The following is a 19,609-nucleotide window of genomic DNA, read 5'->3' as shown; positions in this document are numbered from 1 at the left end:
CAATTATTTTCAACTGAATATAATTTCCTCTAGAACCATCTCATTAACATTTATCTTTGCAGCTCTGTCAAGTATCCATGATTTAAGTTTTAATTTGATTTTAATGTGTTATATAATTATGAAATTTATTTTAATTATGAAAACCGTTTATAGGAATATTTGTATAACAAAACATTAAACCTTAAATACATAAGTAATAATGACGTTATTCTTAATTATTAATCGAAATAAATTACTTTGAAGAGATAAATATTGCTTTTAATCTGTACATATATGTATTAACTTAAAGGGTATTTCGGAAAAACACAAAGATGAAAAAACACGATGCCAAGTGGGACTAAGCATAAGGGCAGTTTTTTTATGTCCCAAAGGGGCAAACAAGCGCAAGCCTGCCTGATGGGAAAATAGTCACCGTCGCACACGGGTATCTGCAACACAAAGGGTGATGCGGATGCGTTGCTGGAAAATTTTGTATGTGCGAAAAATATTCTGTAAATGTATTTCTCTCGGGGTACATGTATAGGCGGTTATAAGAATAGATGAAAAGTTTATAATGAAATTGTTGTAGAAATTTATTTTATAATAATAAAAAGAAAATCGAAATAAAAACATCAACTCAATATTCATTTATCTTGTACAAGATTATAGACAAAGAAGAGCACAATTAAATAAAAAAATAAAATGACACGTAAGTCTTGTACTTAAAAGTCGTTTTACTGAACACTCTATTTATCTTTTCGCAATCAAGAGTTGATGCAACCCCGGAACATCAAATTTAAATGATGTGTTAAAGTAAATTATATAATAAAAATAAATGAATAAATACAAACTGTAATTATTATATGAAAATATTTGAACAATAAATAAACCGACAAAATATTTTAATATATATAATTGCATCTATAAATAAAATGATTATATGCACATGAAATGTAACGTGTATTTCAATGGTAAACAACCCAAATCTTAATATAATTTATTTCTGAACAATTTAAAACATCAACTCACGATACGAACCATTACTTAACTCTTATCCAGATTGTAAACTTAACGGAACAAAGAGAGTCGGAGTTGTATTTTTCTTTAAATTTCAATCGCCACAAGTCTATTGTTTAAATTGAAGATACTCGAAGCGATTTTCTCGAGTTGAACGCTCTTGATAATGTGCCTGGTCGTTTGTACAAAGATTTAAATTTCTTAAATATATTATTTAAATGTTTTTCTCTCAATATAATGCATAGGTATATATTTCTCTTTTAACTCAATCGTACATAAATATAGAAGTTATTAAAAAGTGAAGCCACAGATAACAAATGATTTTATAAAAAGCCAAAACCAGTCGCGAAGTAGGTATAGACTATGGCTTTAAGATTATTTTGTTACAAATATATAAAAAAAAAAATACAGGTTCTATAAATAATTATTAAAATATTTTTATGTCAGTGGAGATCTCCAGAAAAAGTAGATCGTTGATTCGTCCGTTTATTTCAACTTTCTGATCATTGAGCGTGGAACAAAAGATTTGTTTTCCATGAAATTCTGTGACATCAACATTTACTTAAGCTATTAAAAAGCTATTATTAACAATGTTTTGGGATATACTTTGTCTCATTTGATATATAAAATTTATCAAAACTGCCAGTTAACTTCTCTAGTCTGTGTTTATGTTTATTTTTATATTTACCATTCTTCTTTGAACCAGAAGCTTTTATTTAAATATTCACGGTGTGTTTTTATCTATTTACTTAGTCCAACGAATATAACTTCAAAGTTTGAAGGAAAACAAATATAATAAGCCTATAATATAAGGCAAAAACAATGTGAATATTGTATATAAACGTTCTATGTTATGCATTTTCAACATTATAAAACACTTCACAGATTATTCACGTGTCGCTGATTATGTTTCATTAAATCGTTCATAGAAATAAGGCGAGTTTAAATATTCATAAAAATACTTTGAGATAAAAGAACAGGCAACTGTAAAAACCACAATAAAATGGTAAATTCAAATCCTACATACGTAATAAGAGACGATAATATTATACTTTCATATTGATTAAATGCTTAAAAGCTAAATTGAGACTGGCTTCATTAAATTTCTGATATTTTCACACAGAGTGAAAGATTTTATTATAAAATTCAATGTAATGTTATAGTAATATTTTATATTATGTAATAAAAAATGTTAGTAATTAATGTGTAAGGCTTCTGTAAATGAGTTTAAAAACAATGTTTATTTTATACGTCATCCTCATTTTTGCAAGATTATATATATATATATAATTATAAAAAATAAATAAATCTATATAGATATATATAGATATATAAGTTACTACCACCATGAATTACACACATACATTCATCAATAGCTGTCTGTAATTCAAAATATTTAATTAAATTTCCCACAACCTAGGACTAAGTTCGTGCTCAGACACCTTCTTCACGAATCCCTGTTAAAACGGAATATAATTCCAAAAATACAGATATTTGTGTCTTAAAATTCATTAACTACTTTTAATCCTCTGTATCAGGAGAAAATATCGCTCTGCCAGAACCATAATACAAAAATATTCTATATTTTCCCTCGTACGTAACAAGCAAACTTCGGTAATGAATACATCAAAGTGTCTGTTAAGCGTTTAGAATACGTGACGTAGGGAAATTGCGATGAACGATTACGTAATTGTCATTTTACAAAGTACATAATAAATCAATACTGTCCTGTAATTTTTGTAACTGCTATACAATTCTTGACATTCATTGTAAGAATTTGTTAGCAATAAACAAGTATTATTTTGAGTATAGATTATGTACTTCAAAATGGAAACCCGTCCATCTTCGTCGGTACAAAACGCCCAGACTCGAAAGCGTTTTAAAGGACTAGGGTATGGCCTCGGATCCACGAGGATCCCCTTGCTCTCACATATATAATGGCCAAAATTATAAACAATGGCCAAGCACAATATTAATTACACTCTACATTCTTAAAATTTACATTAAAGGCTCATAGATCTTTTTTATTTTTTTGATGGCTTAAAGTTCCTTTAAGGCTGTATTTCTTTTAAACAACCATAGAAAATAAATACAAATTGAAGGTAAATTTGAAAACTTAAACTTTATTCAAAATACTGTTTCGATTGTCAGCAGTCATTTAAATTCAACTAAATGTAATCTTTTATATGAGGATACTCAAACACTTGCTCAGAATAAATGTTTTTATCCCTGTTTCTGTAAAATCCACAGTTACTCCAAAAGTAAATCTTTTAAGTCTGTAATATACTAAATCTCCACACAAATAGATTATCCCGGGAGTCGCTCGGATTCTCATAATCCTATTTACTGAGGGTCCTCATATAGACTGTTGGGATTTTGCAAATACTCTTTAGTGTTTTCTCGTTGTTCCTCCTGTCTTCTCATTTAAATTTAAACCATAATGGTTCAAAAAATAGAGTATAATTTTATTTGTTTCTTTGTATGCTTCCATATGATTTTTTCCTGTACCATCATGTGACATTTCAATCATTGAGACTATTGTTTAAATTATTGTCTATCAACTAATTTTATGTCGAGGCCAATAGTTACTGCTGCTAAGATTTCGTATATGATGAATGTCCATATAAGGTACATAAACAGTCATAAAATATTTTTTTATACATATGTATAAAAAATATGAGACTACAATGATATGACAACTAATAATATAATGCAGGATCTTATTTTATTGAAAATCATTTTCGCATAATAACCAAAATATAAGTAAAAAATATTTTTGCTTTAAAAATCCTTTAAACTGCTCTCGATATTTAATTTTTCTGTCAATATTTTTATATACACTGCTTTTTCATTTAAAAAAAATATTATTTTGCAAAACTTGCGTAATTTTTATGCTGCACTTTATGGTCGCAATATTTTGTTGTTAAATCTACATATAAGATTAATTCCGTTATTATTATACTGAGAAAATTAACCAAAATAATAAAAAGTTTAAGTGACTGCATCAATTCCTCTCGGTTCTAAACTATTTAAAATTAAAACTTTTGGTCCTCAGTCCACGACTGCTCTAATAGTTTAATATAGAAGGAAAAGTTACTTCTAGTTTCAAGAAAATATATGAAGATTGAACTTGGTAACATAAAAATTTTCTCTAGAAATTTAATTTAGAATAGGTGTCTTATAGACTCATATAATTAGGTTTAAATGTAAACAACTGGATTGTTCTGAAGAACTGTTTAATAATGTTATTTACGTTAATGTTATTCAGAGTTCAGACAGCAGTTACTGAGACAGGAATGGGTTTGACTTTAGCTAAGAAATAGTTACTTCGCCTAACTTCCTGTTTACAAAGCTTGAGGTCAAATTAGAGCAGTTACTAAGAGAATCAAATTACAGCAATTTATCTTACTTTTGTTACTATTATGTCAGTTAAACACAATTGTGAAGGCACTATTGTATTTCATAAATCAAGCTGTTTTTATAACTATAGTCTTTTTTCTTAAAAATTCAGGTTCTGTTGTGAACAATCGGGATTATCATATTTTTAATAATTTTTAAAATAAATTCAGTATTTATCTCTTTATCAATTCAGTCTTTATCAATGTTTGTAAGAAAATTAAGCAAATACACTCTACAATTATTTTGATTTGCGAAAAATGTATGTATGTACAAAATGTAATTTTATATAAAGATACTCATAACAAACAGATATTAATGTAAGCGTTATAATTATAATTTAAATTAATAATTGAACCAAAAAAAAATCGCCTGTCTATATTTTATTAACTAAGACTCTCTCTGCCTATATGTTTGATACGCTTTCAACTGAACTTAAACTTATTGACTGAAATTCGAAGGCTTTTTTAGCAATCGATTTTAATTCTCAATATATTTTTAAGTAAATTATTAATTTTGGTATATTTAAGATAGCTCTAAATATTATAGTACGAGACATATTTTAGATTTACAAATCTATTTGTATAGAATAGATATATACAGAAGCTTTTCTTCTGTAAACTGGATGAGATACATAAAAACTAGTCAATACAGAAAATTTCAATACAAATTCAAGAATAATATTGTTTAAATAACTATAGACTATAAGGAAATAGAGAAGACGTTACTTTAACTTAATTATAAAGAATATCAAAAATATGTGAGAATTGATAGAAAATTTTCAATAATTGAAATAATAATCTTATGAATAGCATGATATCAAAATCATTTATAACTGACACAACTTAAAAGCGCTTTCTGAGGAACTGTTTTGAATCGTTTTGATTTTTCAGACGTCTTAAGTTTTTTATAAAATAAAGATCAGGGTAAGTTGAGCTTTCGACCTACGCATGGCTGGCTCAAGATATTTTCGTTTTATTTACTGGTCAATATCTCACAAGGTATTTTGAATGTCTGTGAATATATTTTTAATGGATCTTATATTTACATTTTTAGATATTTTACTAAAAACATCGAATGGTCTATTATAATAAAAATGGGATCATTATGTATAGCAAGGTGTACTTGTAAATATGATTACATTTGTAAGGATAAATAAATGTAATTTCATATTAATTCCCAACTTTTTCTTCTATGTTTCGTGCCAATTAATGTAGCTATGAAATGATAATAAAGTTGAAATTGATGAGAGAACAATCTACGATAGAACAGAAATGAAATTTTTAAACAAATTACACGTCCTTAGCCATTAATGCCACTAATGGGACAACGAGTGACTCTAAAGCCCGGCTTATGTTACAAAAATCATAATTTGAGGTGAGTAAATCCAAAAAATCATTAGTTAACTGAATTGAGGTATTAATAAAAATTATTTAAATGGTTTAAATATAACATAAGTGACAATTAATGTTTGTTTTTGTGTTACATATTTACCATATCAATTGTAGTTACTTTATCTTTCTATAGGATCGTATCGTCTGCTACTTGTATATTAAATTTGTGTTTTTCTTTATATTTTATTGCCCATTTTTTTTAATATCACAAATAATGTTAATTTATTTGCAAAGCTATTAATAAACTGCCGTGTGAACCCTCATTTTGTGCATTAATTAAATATAATTGAAACATAAGCATATATTAAATCTTTTTGTTATTTTTTTTTTACACATAAATTATATTACAAGCATAACAATGTTACTGAAACTAATTCAAGCAGAATAGAAAAATCAGTACAGAGAATGTATCTCGTGTGGTTTAGATATAATTTCTTCTTGCTCACACTTAAACAAAAACTTATTACTCGACTTGACAAATGTTACATTTGTACATTTCAATAAATTATATTGAGATTTTTGTTATTGACCTTTTCATACTTTTTTGTCATAGCTGTCTCGAGGCTTGAATATAAAGATTATTACTAACAGCTTATGACTAACACATTCGTATTTAATAACCTAAATCAAATCGTTTTGTAGAAATTTTCTAATAAATATTTCACAATCCTAAAAGATGTTTCGCGTTTGTCATGGTTCCACAGATCAACATCACAATCTCTTTTTTTTTTATGATAATAAAATAATCTTTCGATAGTCATGCCAGCAATAAGACTTTTTTTATTAACATATAACACAAATAAATCTATAAAAATCATGGAAGTTGTTGCACTCGAGTTTGTAAAAAATTAAATTACAAAATTCAATAATGATTCTATAAATAATAGCTGAACAATTTCCTTAAAGAATCTTTTAGAGAAAGAAAAGAAAGTAATGAATTTGATTTTAAGTATTCAATTCTTTTATTGTTTGTCTTACAAGAATTGGCAACAAAAACCAAATATCCAAGAATATAAACAGACATTCTAAATGAATTAAGTGAACTAACGTTATCTTGGATTAAGTTCAACTTGAATAATATAGAGAAATTTGTTAAATATGAACTTAAAAATTGGTAATCATATATAATAAATAAAAAAAGTTAATAATAAAATAGAAAACAATGTCGGCAACACTTATATTAAAATGTAGGGCGTAGTGTTAACAATAGTGTGACCTCAGAGCGTCTCGGATGGGAGTGAATCATACTCTCAATTTAAATTAAGGTTTAAAATGTAAGCATACAAATATTAATTATAAAAAAATATATTTATAATATAATTGTAAATGCTTATTATATATTACAATATTATTCCGAATGTGTATTGTTGATAAAAAACTGAAAATGTTCAAGAGAAGGCGTATATTCAATCTGGACGTTCTATGCAATATCAATCAACTGACTTGAGGTTAAATAAAATTACGAGAGCCTAAACTATTATCTTAAAAAATAAAACAGACGTACTTTGTTTCAGGAAGAAAGATTCTTTCATATATGGAATCAATATAAATAGAAACAGATATACGAAAACCTGTTACTGTAGTAAAACACAAAGGTTATATACAAATTTTAAACTAACCAAACTGCTCAAGGGCAGCACAGTCCCTATTAAATAATTCATGAGTTGTTCGGGTCCATGAGCCTGAACCGAGACTAAACAAAAGATACTAGCTATAAAAGAAGTGAAATGTTTTGCCATATCCTTTGGGATATGATTTTTTAATGTTCACAATGTCTTTTATAAAGTTACAATCCATTAACTTATTACTTATTAATAACTGTTACCCGCGACTCCCATCTGAATAAAAAAAAAACAAAAAAAAAAAAACATTAAAAACCGGATCGGAATTCGGGATCAGGATAAGAATTAGTTTTAATTACTCCTTATTATATTATACCACCTACCTACCTACCTGCCAATAAAAATCCTCTCAAAATCGGTCTCGCAATTTCAGAGATTAGCCGGAACAAACAAACAGACAAAAAAATAAAAAAATATATTTTGGTGTGCGTGCGTTAACGGACGCGTTAATTGTCAAAAGTTAGATTTATTTACTAAACAAAAGCGGCTGGACCTGTTTACACAAAATCTGATCAAGTAATTGTTTAAAGTATGCCTTATTGTAATAATACCAGATTATCCAAAATGTCTAAATTTCTCTGCTTATTTTAGCCTATATTCACAGTTTATTAGACTTCTATCACCTAAAAAAATTATCTCGTCTGCTCGTGATCACGGTTGCTGAAAAGTAACCGAAACGTCGGGAGTATGTGGTTTTTTACAAAAATAAAGCACGCGTAGTATATCAGAAAAATATTAGTTTCATTTAAATAAAAAAATCAGTTTCAGGAAATAGACATAATGAAATCACACTTATAACTATTTATTATTCAATCTATATTGAATCTTGTTGTCAAAGAATGCGACACTTTCCTTAAATAGTATTTTACTTTCTTCAATTTTCTTAACATGATCACTTACTAGCACATGTGCCCGTATCTTAATAAACTGATGTAATACTTGATTTGCATGATTTCCATGTACAATAAAAGTGAGTTAAAACTAACAAACATATGTGAAAAATTTTGATATATTGAATCAGATTCAATAAATTTTAAACTTTGTTATGAAAAACAAAAGGTTCATTTTCGAATTGACACATACGAAACTCAAAATATACAGTGAAGAACTGAAATGCACGGAAAAAGTTGAAAAGTACTTGGCAAATTATACTGAGGAGGAAAATCAAAACTCTTTTCAATAACCAGAAATGCCAGCTGCTGGTATTAATGCAAAGCAAAATTTCAAGTATTTGTAAGTTACAATCAAATAGGGTTTTTAAAGTTTGGGAAGGGCTATAGGATACCCAAAATAAAGCAATATGACTAATAATCCTACCTATGCATTTTTGATAATAGCAAACTAAGTCTTTAAATATATAAAAGTATATAAGGAAAAAATGTCGTTCAGTATTGGAGACCTATTGGACGATTTTATTACAATAAAATCGTAACTACAGATAATTTTAACTGGCTAGCCTAGATGTACCTATTTATTGTCTTTTTTTATCATAGTAGAGCTGAAGAGACAAGAATTATAAATATAAACTTCATATGATCAGCAAAGTCAAGTCTTAAAACAAGCAAATGAATTTGTCTTTGTTTCGGAAATATTGGCTAAGTGAAATGAAGAAACTCAAACCTGCTATCAACTAAAACATAATATAGCCGTTGACGAGCAAAATATTTTACTCGAAAATCAAATCCAATAAACCCTATAAAATACAATATATATATCGGCGCAAGCAGCTTCAATGACGGATGCCACATGAAAATAACTGTCATCAATTATTATATCAACTTATTAGTCGTCGTTACTATTGTTAAAAGTAAAACGAAATCAAAGAGAATAGAACTATGTTTGAATTCTGGTATAAATATGACGTCTGGGCGCACGACAGGGGACTGCAGAGTTCAGCGAGTGCGGATCATCAAGAATGTGATTATGAAGAACCTTCGAGAAATACAAGAACATTTAGAAGAATTGAAGTTTCATTTTAAAATATCTGGAACGTACTGAAACAAGTGACGTTAGTGACGTCAGCGAGGCTGGCGTCCTGTCTTTAAAATCATGAATTTATAATAAAATCCGATATATATAATGCCTATATCGTATTAAATTCTGGCTTGTATCATGTCACTATAAATAGTCGTCATATATAAAAAGCAGATAGCATATATCATTGCACTTTTGTTTATCCTGATATTTAAATTGAAAACTTATATTTTCATAATATGTAAGGGCAAACCAAATAAAGCAATTTTAAACATACATTTGTCAAAAATTGTAATAGGAATATAAACCAGAACATATTGAATTAATAATATCACGTAATGTTGAGGTGAAAGGGAGGGTCAATTGGCTAGAAAAGTCACTACTCAAAAATGTTTCCTCCAAATATTTTATAATGTTTTGCTTCGGGAATGGTCTAATAGCTATGAATTCTTGGACTCTAAAAAGAAGCGATAGGAATACAAAAACGTCACCGAAATATATTTAATACAAAATCAAAATCATCTTCAAAACTATACGTAAATTTTCAAAGTTAAAGTGAAAACTAAAAGTTACTTTTTAATTCCTAAAAAACAAAATAAAACATCAATCAAACTGGTGAATTTAGACACAACGATCAACGTGGTCTGCCTTCAGCCTCATTCGCCGAACTGCGTTTGATAGCTCGTGTCAGAATTCGCTATCAAAAATAACCGGAATAAGTATGGAATAGTTTAATAAGTAATAATAATTTATAGCTTTTTCACAAAAATGCCAAAAAGAATTATTGGAGTAAAACATAGTAAACAAAAAAAAAACTGCTATCTATTTTGTTATAGGTTAAAAAACATTCGTCGCATTCACTTCTACTTGCAAGTCAGTTGAAGTGAACAATTCTCAAGGGACTTCAAAATAAACTTTCGTCGTTCTAAAAGTAAAACTTAACACATTTTAACTTTAGGATCTTTTCAAAGTAAACTGAGTTTATCTTACTAAACATTTTAGTTAGAAAGTATGGACGAAGTAAAGATAAGTCGGCCTTTTCAACCAATGATATTATTTCTTTTAAACACTATCGACTTTATTATTTTATTCAAGAAACAGACTTCTAAGATGGCATCGTCGTTCCGAAACACGCATCATTATATTCTTAACATCTGTGACATGGAAAATAAAAGGCAGAACTTGAAAACGAAGAATCCATTTTACAGATTTTTGCAAATGCTAGATGTAACCAGCTGCATCAGCCTATGTGGAAAACTTCTAACGACTACACGGATATCACAATATCAAGATTTAAAAGAATATTACCAGCACCAAATCTTGACATATTTTTAATAAATACACTTTCCTTCTAATTCCAACTTTCAATTAAATAGACCTAGTTATGTTTCTATCATTTTTAAAGTTACAAAATAATTAATTTAAAATTATTAATTAAATTAAATTTTCACCTAAATTCTTACTATTAGCTAGTATAGTTAGTATAATACAGCTAGTATATTAGTATAGTATAGTTTATTATATATACTTTTTAGCTATAGTATTAGAATATTAATAAAATATACTTTGTATATTAATTCCATAACACAAAGTTGTCTATTCAATAACTTTCCTTAACACGTGAAATGACGATATACGAATAACATACCCAATAAATCGACTAATCACTTTTTCAATCAAATCTTTAATAATAAATGGTTTATATTCTATATTCATTAAAACACAATTTACAAGTATCTATTAATTTCTTGTAGCTCATGTATGTATAAGTTATTTATATTTTTAATATAAAAAAATATATACATATTTGTAACATCTAGTTTTTCTATATCACAAGCTCCGCAAATAGTCTGATGCTTGATATGCTGTTTTGCCATGCTATCCTCGTAGTTACGGCCCGTCGCGACCATACTGCTTTTAAATTAAATTATAAAATCTACAGCACTAAGTTTACTATAATTAAAGTATATTTTGTCTCAAGTTATTACATTATATATTTATTACTCAATAGACAGTTTGTATTCGTTTAAGAAGATTAAGTATCATTTTGTAATTATTAAAGACTTTACAATATCGCTATGACTAAAAGACTTTTCAATAAAATTATGTGCTCTGCTCAGATTACCAATTAAAACACCCCACTATGGGTTAATGAAATTATGTTTGTAATATCGAGGCAATATTGAAACGAAACTCAAATTAAATATGAACTAAAAATTATAGAAAGGACTGTACTCAAGTGACACGATAGCTTAGTTGGTAAAGTGACTGAAACTCAATATTCCGGAAGTTCCAGCGTCGAAGCCTGATCGTTTCGATGAATTTCTCAGTCTATATTTCTTATTTAAATTTTATTCCACGGTACGTTCAACAACTTCGAATAGTCTTTCTGAATGATGCGAGAAAATAAATCATCTTAGAAAAGATCTATTTCACGTTTAGTTGAAATACAAAGTTAACGAGTTATCTCAACTAATGTACGGTCTGCGATTTATATAGGAATAGTATTCGTGATTGAATTTCAGCTTTATTCACAGTTTTTAATTCAATACTATTTTCTTTTTATACTTAGACTTTATGTTAAAGAAGTATAACTTCGATCATATGTACGAGTATGTATGATATAGATATGACATGAAATTCGATTTATTTACCCTGCTAGTGTTTACAGGAATCTGCATAAATACATCGTTTCCTTCTCTACAAAGAATCGCTTCGAAATGTCATGTTTTGTAATTTAATTATATTTACTATATATATATATTAATACGTAAAAAACCCTTATTTATTATACACTGATCCGTCTAATTCATATTAAATCAGGAGGGATTTATTACCTTAATTGTTTCACTTTTAAATTACGTTAAAATACTTTATTAAGTTCTGTATTTGTTTATGATTCCAATACCTTTTGAGATTCAAATATCCCGATTCGTGTGAGCGTTCTTTCTCAATGCGAGTGATCTCCAACAGAAAACGAATCTTGCAAAAATCTAATCAGCATATGACGGTACCGGGAGCACTTATGGAAAGGAAAAAGTACTGGCATTTGAACAAACTTTCATAATTAGGAGGTTCGTATTCCAACGAAGTAATTTTCAACCTATATAAAAAAATATTGAGCTATAACTTGGTTACTTATAAAATATTTAGGAACAATTATCATATCTGTTGAAATGTATTAACTTATTACTAAGTTAATTCGGTGTTTTATTACGTTATTGTAACACAGCAACGTAAAATGAAATCCCTTTTAACTCCATTGATCACATCACCATGTATAAATTCTTTAAATTGAACATCCCATATAACAAACACCGTAAGCTTTTTTTTTGCATTCATTTAATTAAAAATATTTGTACACAATTCGAATCATTTATATTAAGTAATAATTAAACAATCCATATATTAAACGCCTTTTAGATAATTAAAAACTGTTACTGGTTCAATACTCACCGCTATATATTATTCACTTTCATTACAACCAAGCCATTTCACATTCGATCAGTCTTGGCGTTCTGCTACGCTTTTATTTACACAGATTAATTATAAAATAAGCATATTCCAGACCTCTAATAATTTATGTTCATGTACACATTTTAATCACTAATGTTTTATATTGAAAATTGTGAAGAAATTGGTTCTTAAGCGATTAATCCAATCCTTACATAATAACCTTTTGAGTGTCAACAACTTTGGTCATAAACAATCAACAATATTAACATGTTGATTGCAACGTTTGTTTTATGCTTAAACTAAATTGTTAGAATATTTTAATGGCAATTTATTATAAAAAACTACGCCCGAGACAAGCATTTATACGGTCGTGAGACGATTTATGAACATATACAACCTAGTCTTAAAGATATGGTGTTGACACTATTGCGAAGGTGAAGCATTTTAATAACGACAGTGGAAGATAAAATAAGATCAGCGATAGATAGTGTAATATTATAGTTATCTCTATATCAAGATACTCTAATCCTTACAGCATGTCTTGTACTGACCTCCAATAAACAGAACATTTATGTTGTATGTATGTGATTTAATCATCATATAATTAACACTACATTTCTGCTGAAATTGTAACCAAATGTCTAAAAGAAATCTTTGCGTTTTAATATTTAATCATATGCATGTGGTAGCCTACAAATACTAATCGAAAAATTGTTTACCAGCTAAATGGAAAGTGATGCTTTGTCAGTTTATATGTACGTATAATTATCGTGTATCTGCTATTACTACATAATATTTTCTAAGTTTTAAATTTATTATTATTTCTACGGAGATACTTTTAGTTTCTTCTACAAAACAATACCTTTTCCTCTACTTTATTTTCATTGTTTAAAATATTCGAAGGTATTGGTAGACTTTCTATCAAAAATTTTAAAGCTCCTCGTACCGTACTTTTGCTTCTTCACATCAAACACATTTCGTGCAGTCAAACAGAAGTTGTTTAAGGAAGTAATTTAAAAACTCTTCGAAAACTTTTTAGGTACAACAACATGAAACATATGTTAAAACAGCGACTGATGTAATACTTGTCATGTCACAATGAATTTTGTAATTAAATACACTCGCTATTCACTAAACGTTCACCTTAAGAAACGTAGACTAAACGTACCTGAAGGGAAACTCTTAATATCATATAATGTTTAAAACAGATATAAAATGAAATGAACCCTAATATTTTTGTCCGTTATTTTCTTTAGCTTTCACTGAAAACAGGATAAGTATGAAAATGAAAACTGTATAAAACTGTACAGCTATTTGAAAGATCATTTGAGAATCCGAACAGAAGACATGACAACTAATTGAAGAAACATTTCTATACTACAAGCTGGTGTATTGTTATAGATAGGTATATAATATATTTATGCATTGTGGCAACATAAATAACTTAAATATCACGTGGTTATTTGCAATTGTTATTAAAAACGTAACGTAAGTTGACAATATTGAAATGTTATGAGTCCAATTTAAGTTTGAATTAAATAGATCCTAGAGATACAAATCTGATTGATTGGATAATGAGCAAGAAAATAGTAGTAGGTCTAGTTTATGTTAATAAAGTGGGAGGGATACAGAATAGGATGAATTTTGGGAAGCAAAACATTTTAAACACGTACTTTTATCTAGTGTTAGTGAGTTCACCATTAAATCTACAAGAGCAAGCTAATAAAGAAATGCGTACCTGAAAATAAAAACATAACCCTCCTTTTCATTTCCTCGAAGTAAAGTGTAAAATACAAGTATATTAATTCTATTACCGCTAACACTTAAAATTAATTCATAACAAAAATGTTTGTGGTACAAATTGCTTAACATAAAGTTCTTTTGGGACCCCAAAATATAATCCGTCTCTTTTTTGTTTAGAAATCGGTATATTGCAAACAATTTTACTGCTATTAAAAATTTCATAAATTTTCAGCGCGATTTAATACTCACCAGGGCGATTAAATACTTTCTATGTTATACTAGTTTTTGGCCGCCACTTCGTCTGCGTTAGCTTCAGAATTGTAATTAATGTATAGCTGACCAGGCGAACTGTTATCCTTATTATAAGTAGTAAATAAAGAGATTTTGGATTTTATCATCTTATTTTTTTCTTTTTCGATCGGATGAAAAGTTTCCCATATCTTTTTCTTTGTTCTAAGCAATCTTTCCATCAATTTTCAACTAAATCCGTACAGCTGTCCGTCAGGTATAAATAGTGTAACTAATGCGACTTTCTTTTATTTATAAAAAAATATTAGTTAACGTTATATTATTGACTTAAGTTAAACTTTATTTCTTTATTAACTTAAAGTTTAAAGTCAAACAACAGTCATTTCAACTTTGCGGAACCCTAGGGAACATATTTTATTTACTTTGCTCCTTTAAAATTGAATAACGCTGAAAACGGTGTTCTACTTGTCGGCAATTAAGGCAAGCATTTCATATTAATTAATTTTTGTGTTTTAATGCGTTCAGTTTAATAATATTTTTTCAGACGACTCGTACATAAAGAATTATTATGATGTGAAGAAAAGACCATTTTATTTTTTACAATTTTTACATGAATTGGCTGATGAATTGTTATTAGATGAAAACATCAGATCTAAATTTAGGGGATATTGAAATCATTCTTAATTATAACACGTAGACGTAACGTGTTGCGGTTTAAGGTTATATTTTGATCATTAGTAGTCGCGGTTTTGAACTAGCCTTTACATGTATTAATTTGAAATTCAACGAATGCATGAGGTAGTTGGATAATTAAGTTTAGTGAAGAAAAATAAATTTCACTGACATTTTACCCTATACCAAGTCAACTTTTTTTATTTAAGGGATAAAATTCAGAATATTATGGACATTAAGATAACATAATTGTTGAGATCTAAGATTTTCGCGAGTATTCATTTAAATGAAACTAGTATTATTCGGATTTACTACGCGGATTTTTTTTATTTAAAAACTACATAATCCCGACGTTTCGGTTACTTTGCAGCAACCGTGATCACGGGCAGACGAGGTGTGCCCTCGGCACACCGTCGGGATTATGTAGTTTTTAAATAAAAAAAATCCGCGTAGTAAATCCGAATAATACTAGTTTCATTTAAACATAATTGTTTTTTAATATAACTTTGCAATTGTAATTGTAAAGTAGTAATGATTGTAGGAAATAAATAGTCGATCAGATATTAAAGGTATACTAATTTATTTCACTGTTAAAAATATATAACTACCAAAGAGGAATCTCTCGATTGGTGGAAATATATGAATGCAAAACATTGCCATGTACGCCTGAGTGCTCAGCAGAGCGTCTCTCACTCGCATGGCTTTCGGATATAAAACGACATGCAGGATATAATTAAGCATTTTGCAATAAATATTAATAACACGTAATATTGTTTATGTATAGTGATGAAACTTTGTGTTTTAATTCTCTGAAAGTCGTAAGTACTGTACTTTAGCTAAACGCTCCTCGGCTTAATGTATCCACTAAGCTACTAAGTGGAACATGTGTTATAATGTAACAGTTTTAAACCCTGTTTGTGGAGAACATATAACGTATGTCTCATTAACTATGCAAATTTAAGTTTGTATTAAAATTTTAGTAGCCTCCTTTTTCCTGGGTGGATAAAAGTTAATAATGGTATTGGGTTTAATTGTAGCAAAAAATAGTCTCTTTATTAAAACTGGCTGTTATATATAATTCTATCAAACGTGTGTATGTCACTGAACTCCTCTTGGACGGTTGGATCGATTGGAATGAATTTTTTGTATGCGTCAGGAGTGACGCCCCAGATGATTTAGATTCACAAATCAACCCTGCTGATGATGCAGTCAATATGTGTTATTGGTATAATTATATGTATTGTTTTAAAGCACTGTACACATTTCTCTCTGAGCGTTCACGCGGACATAAACGCGGGCAAAAACTAGTTTTAAGTATGTTAAAGTAAACATATAAATCCTTTGTCTTAATGACCAAATTTTTGTCTATAAAAGAGTCTATGGAATATAGACATTTTTTTTGTTTAATTCTTGGACCACATATTTCCGTTCACATTTATATCTAAAGTAGGTACTATTTAGATTATCTAATCGCCTGAACCTTAATTAGGCTTATTACATTGTACATATTGTAATTTTATTTTGAGAAAAGTCGCGGGTGAGAATTAGGTCTATAATATGTATTTTTTAAGATATCTTCACAATGAACCTGTTCATATTACATATGACGAGGAAACGTGTATTTTGAAAAAAAAATCCTCTCCTGTTTTTTTTATTATTATATATCTTCGAGTAATTAATTATTTATTAATTTTACTAAAATAGCTAATAATAGCTATAAAATTTAACTTTATTAAGATATACAAAACACTATGAATGTAATTAAAAACTTATTGAAATTAGCAAGTAATAACATTAAATAATAATTAAATGAGGTTAATCCTAAAATATAACCATCGTCATAAAAATTTCAATAACATAGAGTTTTTTGAGTCATTAGATTAACAATATTGAGTAATTTCTGTGACAATTTTATATCGACACTGATAAGTAAATACAAAAAACTTTCACATTAAGTTTCTTATAAAAATATCTCAACACAACCCTCGACTTAGTTCATATTAAATGTATTAAAAATCAAACAGCAGTGTTAGTAAATTAGAAGAGCCATATTTTCTCAGCTTTTAGTACTTGTTAGTTGTTCTCTATCTTCTTTATATTAAATTCCTTCACAGAATGAATTTATAAAGATACCAATAGCGTCCACTAATGTACTCCAATCACTTGTTAATCACAAATCATACAGGATATAGCTGTGCATTTTGTCTTTGGTCTATTCCTGATTATAAAAATGTATTTCAAACTCTTTGTTAAACTGAATCGACACTAACACAATATAAACTTACATATTAAATTTAAGAACAAGGTTTGAACAAATAGTAAAATATTATTCTTCACTACGGTCACATAATTATCTTTAATTAGTTTGACAAAATCTTACTCTTGTTAAAGATTAAATAGTAACTTAAGTCATAATACGTATATCAGAAATTAAATTGCATTTATTTTATTTAAAAATAGTGTATTATTAATTAATATATTTACAAATATTTTTATCAGTCAACAGTCAATAGCATCACCACCTGTAGTTAAAGCTACCCAGACCGCCGTATTCTCTGCTCATGCCGGGCTGTTTACCGTACGTTCCCTGGAGGGAGAAGTCACCATTCTTACCGACCGGCCATCTCCCACCAGCTGCTGCTTGATACTGGAATTATGTATTTAGTGTTATACAATATTACTACACCAAGAACTGTTAAAATATAAATTGTCTTGTTAAATGTAGATGTACTCACTGAAGTGCCACCATGTATCTGTTTGCTGATGTCAAAGGAGGCGGCTGCGTTAGGGTTCTTCCAATTAAGTGCTCCTCCGAGGTTCGAGGAGTCCCCGGTTGGTCCAAGGACCCGGGTTCCGTACGCCTGAGCGTTTAGAGTTCCGCGGTGATCATTGAAGATCTGATGCTCATAGCCACCTTTACCCTACATTATAAACATATATGCACATTGATTATCACTGCTCTACAAAGCGCCCTCTATAAAGTTTAAAGAATAGCTCTATAGTTTATTATTATATAATACTTAATATTGTTACTTACAAACAGTCCCTTATCGTTTTGTCCGAGTGTCCCGAACACCTTTCCGTCACCGATCTGTTTATCAAAAGTGACGTCACGACGAACACGTTGACCCACGTACCATTCAAGATAACTAGAACATAAACGAAAAGAGTCAGTAATGAATTGAATTTTATTACATTGTAATAGAGTTCATTACGACAAATGAGTTCAAGTTTAATATTGAATAATTATAAGACTTACGGTTCGACAACAAATGCCGGTTCAACAAACTCCTGAGCTGACGCTGAGAAGATGACGGCAAATAAAATATACAGGAAATACATTTTTATCTGAAACAATATATAAAATATAAGATGTTGAAAAACTAAAATTTTAACAAAATAGTGTTTTATTTTTTCGTATTCATATTAATAAAAACTCACATAGTTTTATTAAATCTGTTATAAGTTTGAAGACCGGGTTGCAACCGATGCTGTTGAAGTTTCAAGAGTGATTAATACAAGACGATGCAAAACTTCATATTTATACAATGACAAGGGGTTCCCTCAGCTTGCGAATTCATGATGCTGTGTGATTACCCTAAACAGTGAATCGTAATTTCCAGTTTCCAGTTTCAAACAAATACGATTAACATAGTACTTATTAGTTGATAAAAAAAAGTTTTGAATTTGTAATAATATAAATTAAATAAAAACTAAAAAAATACAGAAATCGTCTATTTTATGGATCAAGTATTTTTTAAATATAAAATAGTGCTTTATTTCTCACTTTATATCTACGACGGTAAAAAGTTTTATATTGATTCTCCATAACACTAAAACCCATTACCAATGATGTGCCGCATCGCTAAAATCTCATAACTATATCGATCCATCTGAATATAGATTAATTAATCACAATAATTATTTTTCACATTCATGAATATGTATCTTGATCGAAACAGTTGTAGGTAATAGTCACCGGTGAGAGTCATATCAAAACAACAGTTGACGATAATGGCCGCTTGATATTTCGTTATACTTGCGTGGATCTTTTCTCGTGGTTTTTTAGATTTTTATCTTCTTAGTCGATATAAAATTTAATTTATA

At 28.6% G+C, this 19,609-nt stretch overlaps 1 protein-coding gene across 1 annotated transcript; it reads right to left on the bottom strand.

Moving 5' to 3' along the window:
* Positions 1-17,925: 17,925 nt before the first annotated feature.
* On the bottom strand, positions 17,926-19,019 carry LOC133320408 (gloverin-like). Its single transcript, XM_061528748.1, has 5 exons — positions 18,946-19,019; positions 18,762-18,850; positions 18,540-18,651; positions 18,238-18,423; positions 17,926-18,149 (listed from the first exon to the last, which is right to left on the bottom strand). The coding sequence occupies exons 2-5, from the start codon at positions 18,842-18,844 to the stop codon at positions 18,018-18,020; spliced, it is 513 nt and encodes a 170-aa protein (XP_061384732.1). The 5' UTR covers positions 18,845-18,850; positions 18,946-19,019; the 3' UTR covers positions 17,926-18,017.
* Positions 19,020-19,609: the final 590 nt, after the last annotated feature.

This window comes from Danaus plexippus (genome assembly GCF_018135715.1).
Source record: "Danaus plexippus chromosome 22 unlocalized genomic scaffold, MEX_DaPlex mxdp_27, whole genome shotgun sequence".
Taxonomy (NCBI): Eukaryota; Metazoa; Arthropoda; class Insecta; order Lepidoptera; family Nymphalidae; genus Danaus; species Danaus plexippus.
This window is presented reverse-complemented; position numbering and strand designations above follow the sequence as displayed.